The sequence below is a fragment of the Chamaea fasciata genome, unplaced genomic scaffold, assembly GCF_029207755.1.
Source record: "Chamaea fasciata isolate MVZ Bird 193981 ecotype frontalis unplaced genomic scaffold, bChaFas1.0.hap1 SCAF_17, whole genome shotgun sequence".
In the NCBI taxonomy this organism is placed as follows: Eukaryota; Metazoa; Chordata; class Aves; order Passeriformes; family Sylviidae; genus Chamaea; species Chamaea fasciata.
In genome coordinates, this window is record NW_027094102.1 from 2,162,647 (window position 1) to 2,178,567 (window position 15,921).

Here is a 15,921-nt window from a genome sequence, read left to right on the forward strand (position 1 = left end):
GTGATCTTCAAATTTGAGAAGGTCCAAGATAGAGAAGGCAAAGATGAAAAATAAAAGAGTTTTGGGGCAGTTTGCAATGCTGTGTAAGCAGTGAGTATCTCGTGAGTTAAGTTCAGCACTACCCAAGGCATCAGCGACCACAATCTTATTTGTAAGGCTGAACTGGCCAATAAAGGCAGTTATTAAAATGGTATTTACACGTTGTTTTTCCCCTCCTGTTCCTGACAATAGGCAGGGTTTCAATTTGATCACCAATTCCTGCATCCCACCTCTCCAGCAGAGCTCAGAGTTACACCATTGTTCCCTTTCAGAGGATGGGCTTTTTCCGTAGTTAATTCCCCAAAAATTAATTTTATAATGCCCTTGCTGAGATCAGTCTCAGCAGGAAGTGCAAAACTCTAAACTCGCATGAACTTTCAGCTCCTCTGACCAGAGTGTTCGTTCAGTTAAGATCCACAGTTTCTTATATCACATCCTCATCCTGTAAAATCCTTTCCAATGAACCACTTTTCCTTGACTAAAACATCAGAATAAGCTGGAGTACAAAAATCGTTGCTGCACAATATTCCTTTTTTTGGAATATTCCTTTCCCTGTTTCGATAGATGGGGTATCCAGCATCCATTGCTCGGGAAGTAGGACTACTTTAAGCACGGCACAAAACGCACCGAAGAACTTTTAGAAAACCATCCCGTGTCAAACTCCAAGGTCCTAAAGCACAAGAAAGAGTTTTAATTTCAGGTACTTTTGCTTTCCTTGGCAGCTGGCAGCTGTTCCTGCTGGCAATCGGAGCAGTGTTGCCCAGCCCTTTCAGGGAATTATAAATTAAATTAAACCGGAGGTGATGGAGTCATGAGACAGAGCTTGGCCACAAGGTTCATCCTCCACACCTCTGTCCAGCCGCCCCTGGGGTGTTACCTGTGGTCATTTTAGAGCGAAACAGGGATTTATTCCCACCGCTACATGGAGTTATCCCACTCTGCCACCATTCCCAAGAGCCTCCGTCACTGGAAATGAAATTAACGGATACTTATTTAACGGCAGCACTTGCCTTGCCCAGCGGGACCCCGTTGGCTGCGCCGGCCGCGACGATGCTCCCGTTGGGAACGTCCGAGCCCTGCCTTCCCTCCTGAGGGTCACCTCGTGTCCTCCCCTTGCCTTTCTCCACCTTGAAGATCCTGTCGAAGAGCGTCGTCACTTGTTTGGCCTTTGGGGCGGCCGCATCCTGTCCCTCAGGTGTCGCCGCGAGCTCGATGTCCTGCAGCGGGGCCTGGCCCAGGGTTTTATGGCTCCCCGCAGCTGCCCCGGGCCCCTCCGCGCCCTCACTCGGGGCTTTGTTCAGCCCGGTGGCATCAGGAGCGGGCTCTGCGGGGGCTGGAGGCGCCGCTGGCTGCTCGGAACGCCCTGGTACAGCCCAGGGAAAGGGCAGCACGGAGCGGGGCCGGGCAGCTGGCACGGCTCTGCTGGCAGCGCTCCCGCCGCTCTGCCCGCCCGCCATGGCCCCGCCAGCGTTATCCCGGTGAGCCTTGGCGTCCCCTGCAACAGAGGGAGAAAGGGAATTATCCCTCAGCAATGCAGCAGCGTTATCCCTTGACATCCCCTGGAACAGAGCGAGAAAGGGAATTATCCCCGAGAAATGCAGCAGCTTCATCCCAGCCAGTACCTGCCCTGGCATCCCCTGGAACAGAGCGAGAAAGGGAATTTGGAGATGTACAAGAGAACCCTTGGGAACCCCAGTGCTGCTGCTCATCCCTCAGAGATGATTTTGGCTTCCCTGAGCCCTGAAATCAGTGCAAATTTTACCCTCTGCTCATCCCCCTCGCAGTGTCAAAGCCAGCTGCCAGCCCCGTTTGGCACTACTCAGCCCAGTGGAGAGCAAATTGAAACGGTGATGTGCAAAATAAAACCACCCCAGTAAAACCTGAGACTTTTATAAAGTTTTACCCCAGTAAAACTCGAGGGTTACACATCAGCGTATCACCCTCTCCTCTGTCAAAGCCAAAGAAGCACAGAGAATGGAAAGCACCAGGATTGATCCCGTTCCCTGGCTCCCACCTCCACTCCTCCCTTGCCTGCGGGTTATTTTAAGCCTGATTTGAATACTGATAAATCACATCCGAGCCAGGTTTCTTATCCTTACATCTCTCTTTACATTTCTCCTCTTTACCCACAAACTGTGGCTCAGAATCACATTTCCTCCCCCAAACCTCGCACGAATCACTCCACGCGCGCACGCGTGGCCATCACACCTTAGATGCAAAAACCCCTTTTGATTTAAAATCACATTTTATGATTTCATTAAACATGGTTGAGGGGAAAACCCCTGGTATGGGATTCACAGGCAGGAAAAGGCAGCTCCTGTTTTGCACGAGGCGAAGGAAACAAGAGACAGAAGAAATTGCTTGGCTCTGTTTTGTGGCTGGGAGGCAGAGCCATGGATGATGTGGTGTGAAACCCCAACAAGAAAGGGTCTTGTCGAGAGGTAAATTTTACAGCTCCCCCCGAGCTTCAGCTGCTCTTCCCTCCTTGGGCTGGAATATGGATCTGATTTCCCTGTCAGTCATCACCACGTTGCAGGGATGAATTCAGAGCTATTTAATTATAACTGCGGAAAACTGACAGGCTCACACCGACTTGCTGAATTGGAACGGGGAAAATTGTCAGTTTCAATGCAAAATCGAAATGATTTCGAATTATAATTGTAATAGTCTAGTCAATATTATGCCTTTCACATTTTCCTTTAAGAGAAAGAAAACCCCAGATACCAAAGAAACCTGACTGAAACACGTCTTCCACACGGCACAGACCTTCAGTGTGAAATTCTTTGAGATTGGGAAAACGGAACAATTTTAGATGCCGGCTTTCAAAGGTACCCCTTGGCTTTTCACAGCAGATTTCCCCCAGCTTCCCACCTCCGCAGGGATTCTGGATAACCCCACAAAACATCAGCAGGTCCGGCCAGGACCTGGCTCCCAACTCCTCCCCTGGGATCATTTTTAACGCGCCTTTTGCTCCCTCTCTGTGTTTTGGGCAGAGGGGCCGGAGCTCCTGAGCACAACCTGTTCTGGCAGGCAAAGGGATTTATTTCCATTTCCTGGGCATGAATTACTGGGTTTTTTTTTCCTGGATTCTGCTGTTCCTGTAAGGAAGCAACTCCACTGGCAGGAATCCTTGGCCAGCAATTCCCTCCTGAGATATTCCATGAGCACCAGTTTCAATCTCAGTGTCCTGACAGGCACAGCAAAAATAAAAATTACAGCTACTCCAGCTCCTATTTAGATACTCAGCTGGAGCCACTAAGGATCAGCTGTAGTCTCCTGAGCCTCCTGAAGTAATGTTTGAAAAAAAGGTCTTCTAATTATAGCTGGAAACTTGGGAAGGAAGCAAAAAAATCAAAAACTCTTCCGCAGCTAAAGGAAGGATCAACAATACCCACTGGAAAGTAATTGTAAGAGGTGCCGAGCCTCTGCTTTATGTAACAGATAGCAAATGCACCACAGGAAAAGTGACTTCAGCATAAAAAAGAAGGGGTAGAAGCTCAGAATTAAGAAAACCAGCTAAACAAGCAGCAGCTCAGGAACCCACGGGGCTCCTTTTATCTCTGATTATCATGGAAGGGATGGAAGCCCTGGCAAATGTCACTGCCACGGGCTCTGCTGCGTGTGTGTGTGTGTGTGTGTTGTGTCAGGACAGCTCCAGCTGCTCCAAGGAAAATCTGCTCACACAGAGGCAGGACAGACCCCACCACCAGTGCTGGGCTGGGTAAACTGAGGGAGAAAAGCCTTGGAATTCTGGTATTTGGGTGAAAAGTGTTATTTTTGTTTTTAAAGATGCATCAGTGCCATTTTTCCCCCAGATTTATTCCTCAATCCAGGGGCAGAATCGCAAAGATAAGCAAAATCCCCCCCCCCAAATTCTAGGCCGGGTCTTTGAGCAGATCAAAGCCGCTTGTTGTGACTGAGATTAAAAGCTGCTCTGAAATGAAAATCAATACACAATTTCCAGACTGCATTTCAGGCTGCTCCTGCTCGGGCATTTGCCTTTCAACTCTTTAACAAAAGGCAGTCACACTCCAGCGGATTTGCCTTTCCCCTTCCCTTCACCAGGGTGTGTTGAAAAGGAAATTTTGTGGCCACACAAAGTCCCTCTTCTGTAAGAGCACACTCAAGGAGATTTTGGTTTTTTTTCTGGAATTTGACAAATTAGACCAACATTTTTTCCTTGACTTAAGAAATAAAAAAAAAAATAGAGCAGATCGATGGTTAATCCAAAATCACAGAACCGTGGAGTGGTTTGGGTTGGAAGGGACCTTAAAGCTCATCCCATCCCTTTGTCTTGACTACAAGGCGGCCACAAACAAATATTTTGCTCAGCCATGGAATCAGAGCCACACAGCACTTTTTTTTCTCCCCTGGTTTTCAGATAAACGTGGAGAAAATACTTCCATGGCCCCGAAGAAACCATCGAGGGCTCCAAGGCGACATTTGGCACCAGGAATTCCAGCAGTGCAGGGCAGCACAGTGGGTACAACAGCCCTGGATGAATTTCTGCAGCAAATACTAATCCAAAATAAAACATTCTTCCTTCCCTAAAAAAAAATAAAAAATAAAGAACACACTAATATCCTTTCACCATCTTACTTCACTGTTCCATGGATTTTTTTTCTCCAAGAATCATCTTATTTAACTTGCATTGTTTACCTACAGATTTCCAGAAATTAATGGAGATGGGGGGAGAGGAGCCAGCAGCAACAACAGCAATGATCATTCTCTGAAAACATCCCTGAAATATTTCACATTTCAGGCCCCACAGGCAGACCGAGCTGCTGCAGTCGGGATTTCTGTTGGGTTCTGGCTGCTTGCAGGATTTGCTGGATGGGATTTATCCTCCGGCACAGAGGAGCTGCACCTTCGCTCAACTTTCCTCCTTTGTAATCTTTTTAACTCCTTTGTAATTGTTTTTAGGAGCGGGTCGTTGTTTCAGTCCTCGTGGAATTCCCACCCCGTTGTTCCCGTTTTGTCCTCCCGCTGCATTTCTGCTCTGTGTAATGCAAATCAGAGACAGAAAACTTCATTCCGACCTTCCCCCCTTCACCTGTTGCTCACCAAGCGCTTTTATTACTGAAAGGACAAAAAGGTTCCCTTTTTTCAGCTCTGGCTCTCCCCAAAATCCTCACTTTATGCCCCCAAAAAACCTCTATTTATTGAAGTATTTCACTTTAGAGCTATGTTTTCCATAGTAATAACTTCTATCACTTTTATTTCTCCAAGACCTGGATTACATTGCACAAAGATGGAGATTTCAATTGTATCTCAGTGATTTAAACTGCTTTTCAAATGGGGGGAAAAAAAAGCTAAAATACAAGAAACATCAACACAGAAACGTCTAATTTTGCAACTTGCTACTTAAACTGATTTAGCAATTACATTAATTAGGTAATCCATTTAAGCAAAGCAGTCCCATATGCTCCGTTTTACGCGCGAGGAATGAAATGCCCATGTATTTTCTGGGTCTTCAGGCAGCGTAAATCATCTGGCTTTTATTTCCTCCTCAGAACTCTGCTGATTTACACCAGAAAAAAACGCACAGAGGGAGGCTTTGCTGGTAGGCAACTGCCTGGAGTGACTGATGGTGGGATGCACCGGGAAATTTGGGCCACGGAACAGGAACTGAGCTGTTATCAGAACCATCTGCATATCCCCACACCGGCCTTGGATTATTTTAACCCAAATTTAGAATTTTTCAAGCGCCTGTGACTGACTGAGAGGGTCTTCTTAACAACAAATCACAAAGTATTTTTCTCAGCATCGAATTGTATTTTCTTCCCTTGTACGATTGCAGGGGGATTGTTGGGGTTTATTTATGCTGAAAAGAAAAGGAGCTGCAGGGACAAGGAGAGTGGCTGAATTTCAGAGCTGGGAACAGGGATGCTGCTGATGAGAAATTAAAAACAAGACAGAAAAACGTCCCTATAAAAATGTAATTATTGATAAATAACTACTCAGTATCTTTCAAGTCAAAGCAACGCCCCTGCTCAAGAACACAGGACCGGGAAAGAGGGAATGAGATGGAAATGTTCAGGTGGATGAAGATTCTATCATGAACATTTCTACAATTGCAGTTGTTGGAAATTGCTGCTGAAGAGGTCAGAAATACGGGTTGGTATAAAAAAAAGCAGAGGTGTTTTCTGAGATTTTATCATCCTGTGGATCAGAACACGCAGCCAGGACGGGGATTTTTTTAGCCCTTTCCAACACATGAACGGTTCTCTTCTCGTAAATTATTTCCTGATGTCCCCCAGAAACCCCAAAGAGTCCAGAATCCCCCTGCACTGCCGCGTTTTGTCCTTCCCAAGAGCCTGAATTTGGGCTCCTTGCAGCTACAATTCCCCCAGGGTTGTGGGAGGCACGAATTCCCCCAGGAATTCCCGCAGAGCCTGGGCAGGGTTTGTCACAAACCCGGCGGGGCCCAGCACCAAACCTGCCTGATGACGCTCCACACAAACCCTGCCCTCTGTAAATCCACTTTTTGGGGGCCAGGGAAGAACCAAATCCCCAGAACTATTCACCAGCGTCCAGAGAACTTTGGAAAGGATTCCCTCTTTTCCTTTTTGTTCTGTTTAAACTTTCCACACTTACAAGTAAGAGCTGGAGCGTGTTCATCCCTTATTTCAAAGCTGGGCATTGATATTTATTTTGCCTTCAGTACAATAAATATTTCCAACCCCCTTCCTAGACCTTACCTTCACCATTCACTGCCGGGGGAGGGCTCTGAACAAACACCACCGATCCATTTTTAATCCCATCAGGAGACTCGGAGAGGGGCTGGAATAACGAAGAGTTTTTAGGACGTCAGGGGATTGCGCTGGCAGCAGCCAGGGGAGGTGGGAGTGGGGCTGCTCACCTGGTAACTCTTCACTGTGCAGGTGTTGTCATCCTCAGCTTCCTCTGGCACGCCCGGGGTGTTCCCCATAACTCCTGGGGACGTGGAGAAGAGAAAAAACCCCAAATAACCTTTTCTCTGTCATCAATACGAGACGGGCAAAGGGGACAGGCTGTTAAAACCCCTAAAATCCCTCCTGCCTTCCCAAACCCTTAAAATCCCTCCTGCCTTCCCAAACCCCTAAAATCCCTCCTGCCTTCCCAAACCCTTAAAATCCCTCCTGCCTTCCCAAACCCCTAAAATCCCTCCTGCCTTCCCAAACCCCTAAAATCCCTCCTGCCTTCCCAAACCCCTAAAATCCCTCCTGCCTTCCCAAACCCTTAAAATCCCTCCTGCCTTCCCAAGGCACCTGCCCCGAGCGGTCTGACACAAACCCATCGTGCTCAGGGCTCGCTGCTGCTCCCCAAAACCAGCACAAACTAAGAAACTTTTCTGGTTTGTGGAGGCAAACAGTTCCACCTGCAGAATCCCTCGGGGCTCAGGAGGGAGCAGCAGAACCCGGCTGAAATGTGGGCATAAATCACAACAGCTCGTGTGGTTTCGTTGGGTTTGTCTTTAATGAAAGGCAGAGAGAAGGAGAAGAGGCAGCGTGGAAAGGGATCGCACATGGAAAGCCTGAACTGCAGCCTGAGTACAAATTCACATAAATCTTCTGCGGGGTTGGTTTGTTTTACTTTTCTTTTCCTCTTAATTTCCAATCAATTTAGGAGGTCTCTTCTCTTCTCTTCTCTTCTCTTCTCTTCTCTTCTCTTCTCTTCTCTTCTCTTCTCTTCTCTTCTCTTCTCTTCTCTTCTCTTCTCTTCTCTTCTCTTCTCTTCTCTTCTCTTCTCTTCTCTTCTCTTCTCTTCTCTTCTCTTCTCTTCTCTTCTCTTCTCTTCTCTTCTCTTCTCTTCTCTTCTCTTCTCTTCCCCTTCATTTAAAATACGTTTATGTGCCCTCTGAGCTTGCCGTGTAAATTCTTGGGGCTGAACACCCGTGAAAAACGGTGGAAGGGCAAAGCGGAGCCAAGGCAAGAGAGGAGTTCCTATTGACTTAGGATATAAATGTGTGTTTGCTGTTTGAAGCACCCAAATAAACAAAGGGGAATAAACAAAAGGAAATTCTCCCCGAGCCACACCTGGAGAGAGGGAGGTGCCCAAGGAGAGGAGGCTGGAGCTGTGCTCATCCTTTGGGATGTCCTGCACAGCCGCCACAGCCACCAAAGTTATTATTGCTCTGCTTCCTGCCCGCGTGAATCGGTGAAGCTGCAAAGAATAGGGGAGAACACCTCCTTTAAATCAATTATATTAAATTTTAATTAAATAACTGCTGCCATCAGAGAAAAAAAAAAAAAAAAAAAAAAAAAAAGGGAAATAGTAGTTTTAATAAATCACATTCCCTGGGATTGGAATGGGAGGGCAGGGTCAGCTCCCAGCCCCAAACCGCTGTATGGTACAGAGAACATCCGTGTGTGCTACTTGTGCCCGATTTTAAAGAAAAATGACAGGTCGCTGCCACCTACAGACAAACGTGAGCAGCAGCAGCAGCAGCAGCGATGACACAAACACGGAAAATGGAATGGGGCTGGCAGAGTTTCCAGCTGATGTCACAGCTCTGCCCTTCTGCCAGCACAGCTCCTGCAGCTCCTGCAGCTGATTGTCCCCGTGCGTGACTCCGGAGCGCTGCAAACCGACTGCTCCAGCCCTGCCATTCCCATGGGATGGTTTTGCTTTTCCCGGAGTGCTCAGACCTCTGTTTGTACGGTCAGATCCGTTTTTCCCTCATTTTTCCCTCAACTGACGTATCACATCACGAAGCTGAAGCTACTCAGTGCGAGGGCAAAGAGGTTTTCTGGGAAACAAAGGGGCTCCCCCGATGTGTTTGTGAGTGAGATAATCAGGGAATTGCAGGGAGAATTGGGTTGGAAGGGCTCTCCGGAGATCACCCAGCCCAAGCCCTGCCCAGGCAGGGCCACCTGCAGCAGGTGACACGGGAGCTCATCCAGGTGGCTTTGGGATGTCCCAGAGAGGGAGATCCACGCCCTCCCTGGAGCTCTTCCAGGGCTCTTGGCAAGAAATTCTTCCTCACATTGTGAGAGAAAATTCAACAATTTTTATAGAAGAAAAATTTTGAGGACAGAGAGGGGAAAAGAGATGATTCTGATACAAGAACATTCTTCAAGATGAGAGGAAAGCCCTTAAAAGCCAGGAGGAGCTGCAGTAATTCCTGTCCCTAAGCTTCTTTTCTAGGTACAGGTTTTTCACCAAGTCCCAAGGATATTGTCCTGGTGGGGGGCTCCTCAGGCCAGCTGGAATCCAGCCTGGCTGGTTCCAAAAGGAACATGAACTACCAGCTCCCACAGCTCTGAAACAATCCCTCTCCCAAATTATGCTGCCATTGTAACACAGAGAATAATTCAAAAGGAAAAGAAATGTATTTTTAATTGGTTTTAATGTTACGTGAACTGTAGCATGCCAAGTTCAAGGCTTGGGAAAATCCTCCTTTTTCACTCTCTCAGAAATCATTGGTTTGGTCCTGGCAGAATGGTAAAAGCTTTGAAAATCGGAGAGAAAATGACAGCAAAATCCCTGATCTGCTGTGTACTGCTAAAGGCAGCCACGCCTCACCTCCCTGATGTATTGACCAGCCTGGAATATTGCAACCACCCTTGTCCATCAATGCCAAAACCCACAATAAACTCCCCACTAAAACTCACCATATGTTGTGTTCAAACATCAGAGAGACAACAACCCACTTCCCTGCCCTGGGAACCCGGCTGGGCCGGAGGACACGGCCGTGTCCGGGTGGAAAAAAACCGGAATTTTCAGCTCTGCTGGACGTGGAGCGAAGAAAAGGCCGATCCCAGCGCAGGGTTCAGAAGTTGTAATTGTGCTTACCTTGAGCGCAGCTCCGCCGTGTCCCGCAGGGAGAGAGAGGCTCTGGGACACGTGCTGGGGCTGAGCAGAGCAGGGCCAGGTGGCTCCGAGCCCTGAGGAGGAGCACTGGGCACACCAGGGACAGCAGGAGGAAGGTTTGGGATGAGTCACCTACAGCAAACAAGGAACACCCGAGAGCACCTCGAATCCAGCCTGGCAGGGGCTGGGCACGCAGGACACGCCGAGTTACAGTCCTTAAGGCTCTTGGGACGGTCTGATATAATTCCTTCAGCCACTCCACGCTGGAGCCAAGTAGGAAAAGCAAAATAGTTCAAACATCCACGCCCTGGGCTCTCGGGGAGGGCACAGCGCCACAATGTCACCAGGTGAGCGATCAACCCCAGGTTGGCCGGGGGAAAGGCTCTGCCATGGAGCTGTGCTGCCCATCCTGCTGTCCTCCCGCAGGAAAAGCCGGGGCGCTGCGGGGGGAAAGGCACAGCAGGGCCTTGAAAGCCCAAACGAGGAAAACGAGACTCGCAGGAGCTCCCAGGATCCTCGAGCAGGAGAGCGCGGGCAGGACAGCTGGAGCAGAGCGGCAAAAAGTGAAAAAGCAAACGCAAAAAAAAAAAAAAAATGCTTTTGCCAAAGGAAAACCCAGGAAGAGCCAAACCGGCCACAGCAGAGCGGCACATTAGGGGGGAAGGAGGGGAAGGATGGGAAGGGTGGGAAGGATATGAAGGAGTTACCTGGGGGAGAGGGGCTGGGACAGCCTCTGGATGCTGGAGCTGGTCCAGGTGAGGTGCTGCTCACCCAGCCCTGACAGCTCTGCCTCTGTCCCTGTCCCTGTCCCTGCTCTGCCCCACAATCAGCCCAGGGAGTGCTCACAAACACTGGGCGCAAACACAGCCAGGGTGGAGCAGCCCCATGCCCCTCCCCGGCCCTCTCCAGGAGTTTTCTGTTCTCTGGCCACCCAAACCTGCTCCAAGGCACTTGCGGATCCCCGGCTCTGGGACAGCCCCTCCCCACACTGCTCAGGGAATGGTGACATCGTGCTGGACACCCACAACCCCCTTCCCAACGCAGACTTTCCCCAAAATCCAGAAACCCCCCGAAGTTGTTTTTTGCTGGCTCGACTGTTTGCTGTTGTCAACGTGGCTCCTAATCCCCCTGCAAAGTGTGCAGACTGACTAAGTGCTGATATTTTGGAAGGCATTGTCACGATTTGCTGCTCCCTCAGGTGAGTCACGGCGCCCACGCTGGCACCGGGGGTGTCTGCAGCAGGGAGAGCTTCGTGTCCTCCGTTTTCACAGCCAATAAAACCCGCCTTTGCAAAGTGAAATTTCCACAGGCAAAATACCAAGGAAACAAAAAAAAATTCCCAGCGTTTCAGTTTGGAAGGAGCACCATCACAATGCCCAGGATCTGTTTCCTCACTGACTTCCTTGCATCATCATCCTGCTGCCACTTTTGTTTCGGGGTTGCTTTATGGGTTTGGGGATAAATCTGTTATTAACCATGACAAGGAAAGGAAAACAGATTTGTCACCGGGGCTGTGCTGGCTGTGGAGGGTGGCAGGTGTGTCCAGGGAGGATGGCGAGGAGCAGGAATCTGCATCCAGCACCTCAGCAGGTGGGAAGGGAGGGGAGATCCTGATTCCTTCAGCCCTGGGTAAAGCACCTTTCTCATCTTCTCCTTGGTGTAAATCCCTGTCTGCTGCAAGCTCAGGTGATATCCCACGAGTTGAGTCACAAAATTCCATGCAGAGACAGAATCTGATCCAGGAATGGCCTCTGATTGTTCATGTGGGGCTGGGAACAGAATTTATCCCTGGGCTGAGGCACAGAATCCCAGCCTGGCTGTGAAACCCCTCACTCAGGCAGTAATGCTGGACTAATTGTCTTCTTTATTTTTATTTTTTCGTTAAAAAAATTATCGTGACGCAGTTTAGAAATGCAAGCTGTAAATATTAACTCCAGAAACGCTTCATTTCTGTAAGAGAAGGTCATTAAATTCACTATAAGTTTACACCATATTTTGCCTTCCGTGGATCTATTTGCTCCTAAAATATCTTCAAATTCACCCTTAAGACCTTAATATTCATCATGAAGGAAGTAATTTGGATTATCGTCTCCTTCACCTGTGAATACAAGAATAACTGTGCTCCTTTTCCTCAAGAAAAGGCTTTTCCTTGAGCTGAGCCATCCCAGTGAGCTTTATCCTGATTAATTTTTCCCAGTTGTGTGGAAGGAACCAATGAACCAACCGTTCTTTCAGGTGTCTTTCAACTCTTTAATATTCTTTTCCAGTAATTCCAAAGCCATCCCATGTTTTCATCAAGGACAGGCCAGAGGGGCACACGGTGAGTTTTGTGTTGCCAAACTGGGATTTATTTAGCTGGGTGGCAGCCACGAAAAATCTTCTCCAAAGCACAGGAAACCGTGTTGCTTTCATGATTTTTCAGCACTCAAAACGCTTTTTTTTTTTTTTTTTTCCTTTCTAAAAATCTCCAATGAAGCTGTCACCAAATAAATCTTCCTCCCCTGCAGGAAATGCTCAGCTCATGCATCTGACAGCTGCACAAAACTTCCTGTTCATTAACGGCACAGAGCTCCCAACAATTATCAATGATTAACCGGCTTCTTTTATTACTGTCCAGAACGAGAGCCAAGAGCATTCAAACACTGACGGGCGAGGAGCAGATGACTCCTGGTCTATATTTGCAGCTGCTTTTTGCCACACGTGGTCTGGAGAGGGGCTGATGTGTGGCTTTGAGGTGAGGGTTTCCATCTGGCTGCTGCTGCCGTGGTTCGTTGAGCAGAGCACGAGGGAACGAGCAGCAAAACCCCCTCTGGCAGCACGAGAATGGGAGGGCAGAAGGAACCTGCAGGAGAGCAGCCGAGCAGAAAAGCAAAATCAGGCAAAACTCCAGTGGAGTGTCGCCCTGATCTTTTCTCAGCCTTCTGACGTTTGCCTTTTTGCAGTGGAGTTTTCACAGATTATCATGTAAACAAAAGTGATGTTTGAAAAACTGTTCTTTTTTTTTTTTTTTTTTTTTTTTTTTTTGTTTATCATTCCTCTCTGGAGGAAAAACAATTGATCAACTTCTAGCTTAACCAGTGGGGTCAGAGAGGTGACAACCTAATCCTCCAATCCCTGGTCATTGTCCAGGACCTATATAAATCGAAGTCAAAAAATAAACTTCCCTCTTTTTGCCCAAACGACCAACTGTGTGCGTGTCCTTCATTTCCTGTGCTCTAACAACAGTGGAGTTCCGAGAGTTTGGAACAAAACAGAAATGAGGTTTTGACTCAGCTCTGATGGTTCACTCCCAAGGGGATGGATGGATGGATGGATGGATGGAGTGAGTCAGGGATTCTGTCAGGTGGGAGAGCCCAAACATTTGCATGGATTGATGGATCCTGGATCCATCAGGGAGAGCTGTGGGAGCCACCTGAATGCCGGATCCAGCCCCTGGGCCTCTGACATCCTCAGGGTTTGGTTCTTCACATGGAACTGCACCCCTCAAACACTCTGAGGGCCACACTGCCGGTTCAGCCTCCTCAGAGTGAGTTTCCAAAACACCCGAGGCAGTGCAGTGACTGATGCTGTTACACAGCTGGGGCTTCCACATCTGACACGCCCCAAAGCAAGGTGCCGGCACTCCTAAAGCCCTGATACCCACGGCAAAATCCAGAATCCTTGGGACAGACATGAGCTGGGAAGCTGGTGCAGAGGTGAAGCCATCCCCATCACCCCAGCACCACGAACACCCTCCTCTCGGGGGAGCAGGTGCTGCTTGGAACTGGAAAAGGAAAACACCTCTGAACCCGTGTTCCTGCAAACCTGAAAACCTGCCTCGGGGCTCCAGGCAAAAACTGGTTCTGCTTAAGTTCTGAGCTTTATTGGACCTGGCTTCTTTACAGCTGGTGGCTCCTGGTGGTTGCCCAGGGTTGTGTTTCCAGCAAGTGGGATTTCCCCGCTGCCTCAGAATTCCCATTAATAGCCGGATCTGTCTCGTGTTTCACAGTGCAGCCTGACTGGGCAATGAAAAGGAGAATAATTGCTGCAGTGCGGGCTCTGGGGGAGCAGCACCATCCCTGATTATTCCCCTGCTGCCCCTGGGTGAGGCTGCAGCCCGTCCCTGTGGTCTGGCTCTGCAGCAGCTCCACCAAACCCAGAGGAATCCCCGCAGATCCACGCTGGGGCGGCAGCAGCCTCTGGCTCACACGCTCCAGCTGGAGCTCGATGGGAAACATTCCCTCATTCTGCCTCCCAGAGATGCCTGAGCAGCTCTTTTTAGATGATATTTCAGCCTCAGAGGTTCTGCAGACCGTGAGTCACGGTGTTGATGTAGGAAGGGAGCTGCCGATCTGATTGTCTCTTCTTCCCCCATCGCAAAAATCCCCCAGGTTCCTGCTGCCACTATTCTTTGATTTTTAAAGGGGGAGAATTACAGACTCTACACCAGCTATTTCTCCATGTGGGAGCTTCTAGAACAGAAAAAACGTTCCTGTGTCGGGATTGAGACAGAGAGTTATTGTAGACGTGGTGCCTCAGTGGGTGGAACAGGCATTTGAACCACAATTATTCTCCTGTAGGAGCACTTTAAGTCTCTATCAAATATGCAGCGATGATAACAATACTATGTCAAATATTCCCTTCCTTCATGCAGCTTCTGCACAGCCTGCCTCACAACTTTCCTCTGCTTTGAACCCCCAGGCTCTGCTTTCCCCTGTCAGCGCTTCACCCTTCCCAAGCCTGAAATATGGACAATTTGAGGAGCTGCAGCTACTTAAAACAAAAAGAAGTGGAAAAGAAAAAAAAAACAACCCTCTTCTTGTAAACTGTGTATTTAATTATTGAGTTTAGTGAGGTTGCAGCAGGTTCACGAGCACGGACCTGCAGCAGGGTGATGGTTTTTGGGGGGTGTTGGATCCACGTGGGTCAGGTGTAGGATGTTCTCCTGTCCCGAGGAGGCTGAGCCTGCTCCGAGCTGGGGTTGGCAGAGTCCCCCCAGCCAGGGGTGTCCTGGCAAATCCCTGGTGCCAGCTGGACGCGGATAAAGTGATGTCCACACTGTCCCTGCTGTCAGGGGCTGGCCTGAAACCTTTGTTTCCCCACCCTCGTGGCTTTGGGCTGAGGGAAAACTTTGAATATTTTTCTATTTTCTTTGGACTTTTCCCAAGAAAGGGCATCGATGGCCTGGGGCACCGTGTCCTGATACTCCCTGCTCACCTGGGAGAAGCCTCCCTGCAATTCCAGCTGGGAATTCCTGCAGCACAGGGTTAAAGCTCCTCTCCAGCACAGGAGAGACCCTTCAGGTCGCTGCAGGATTAGGACAGCTGGAGCCAATTTTTCTCCCTGGAAAAACAAAACAAAACAAAACAAAAACATGATTTGCTAAACTTCTGCCGAGTGGAGAGGCAAGGATGGATATCCCTGCTCCACCGAAGGGATCAAAGCTCTGCAGCTCCGGGGAGGAAATATTAATCTTAGTGAGGGATGGGGATTTGATATCGTTTAATTGCTGCCCCTGGAATATCCGACGGGAGCTGTGGTTGTCCCTTCCCCTCTTTCTGAACTCACCCGAGCTCCGTGACCCCGCCGGATTGCTCAGCAAATTCTGCATTGCTGCGAGGAAAAAGGTTTATTCCGGGAGAATTCCCGAGTTCCCTGAGCAGCGCTGTCCTCCAGCACAGCTCCCTGGCGGGGAGAGACACTGCAGCGGCAAATCCTGGGGTGACACCAGCGAGGGAGAAATAAAACAGGAATTTCAGGCAGCGCAGGGAGAATCGGGAATCCTCCTGGCTCGTGAAACAAAAAAACCCCAAAAAACTCCCAAAAAGCTCCCCCCAAAAAAACAAAACAAATAAAGAAACAAAAAAAACCCACCCAAAACAAACAAAACCCCAAACAAAAAAAGACAAAAAACCCCAAAACAAAACAAACAAAAAACCCAACCCAAACCAAAACAAACCCTAAAAAAACGCACAAGAAAAGTCCAACAAACAAAAAGCAACAAAAAAGACAAAAAAACCCTGAAAACACAAAAAACACAAAAAAACACTAAACCAAAAGAAACCCAAAAAACCCCACATAAAAAAACCCAACCAACAAAAAACAACA

At 48.6% G+C, this 15,921-nt stretch overlaps 1 protein-coding gene across 6 annotated transcripts in view; it reads right to left on the reverse strand.

Annotated features, from left to right (window-relative positions):
* The window catches only part of BCAS1 (brain enriched myelin associated protein 1), a 36,609-nt gene extending 25,952 nt beyond the window's left edge, over window positions 1-10,657 (reverse strand). For 3 of the 6 annotated variants that reach the window (XM_066198590.1, XM_066198589.1, XM_066198588.1), the window contains exons 1-5: window positions 10,542-10,657; window positions 9,817-9,966; window positions 6,902-6,975; window positions 6,741-6,822; window positions 1,050-1,534 (exon numbers count right to left, since the gene is read on the reverse strand). In XM_066198590.1, coding sequence (XP_066054687.1) covers window positions 1,050-1,534; window positions 6,741-6,822; window positions 6,902-6,970 — 636 coding nt within the window. In that variant the 5' untranslated portion in view covers window positions 6,971-6,975; window positions 9,817-9,966; window positions 10,542-10,657. Of the gene's footprint in view, window positions 1-1,049; window positions 1,535-6,740; window positions 6,823-6,901; window positions 6,976-8,057; window positions 8,185-9,816; window positions 9,967-10,541 lie in introns of all 6 variants that reach the window. The other 3 variants (XM_066198586.1, XM_066198585.1, XM_066198587.1) reach the window with 3 other exon arrangements.
* Window positions 10,658-15,921: the final 5,264 nt, after the last annotated feature.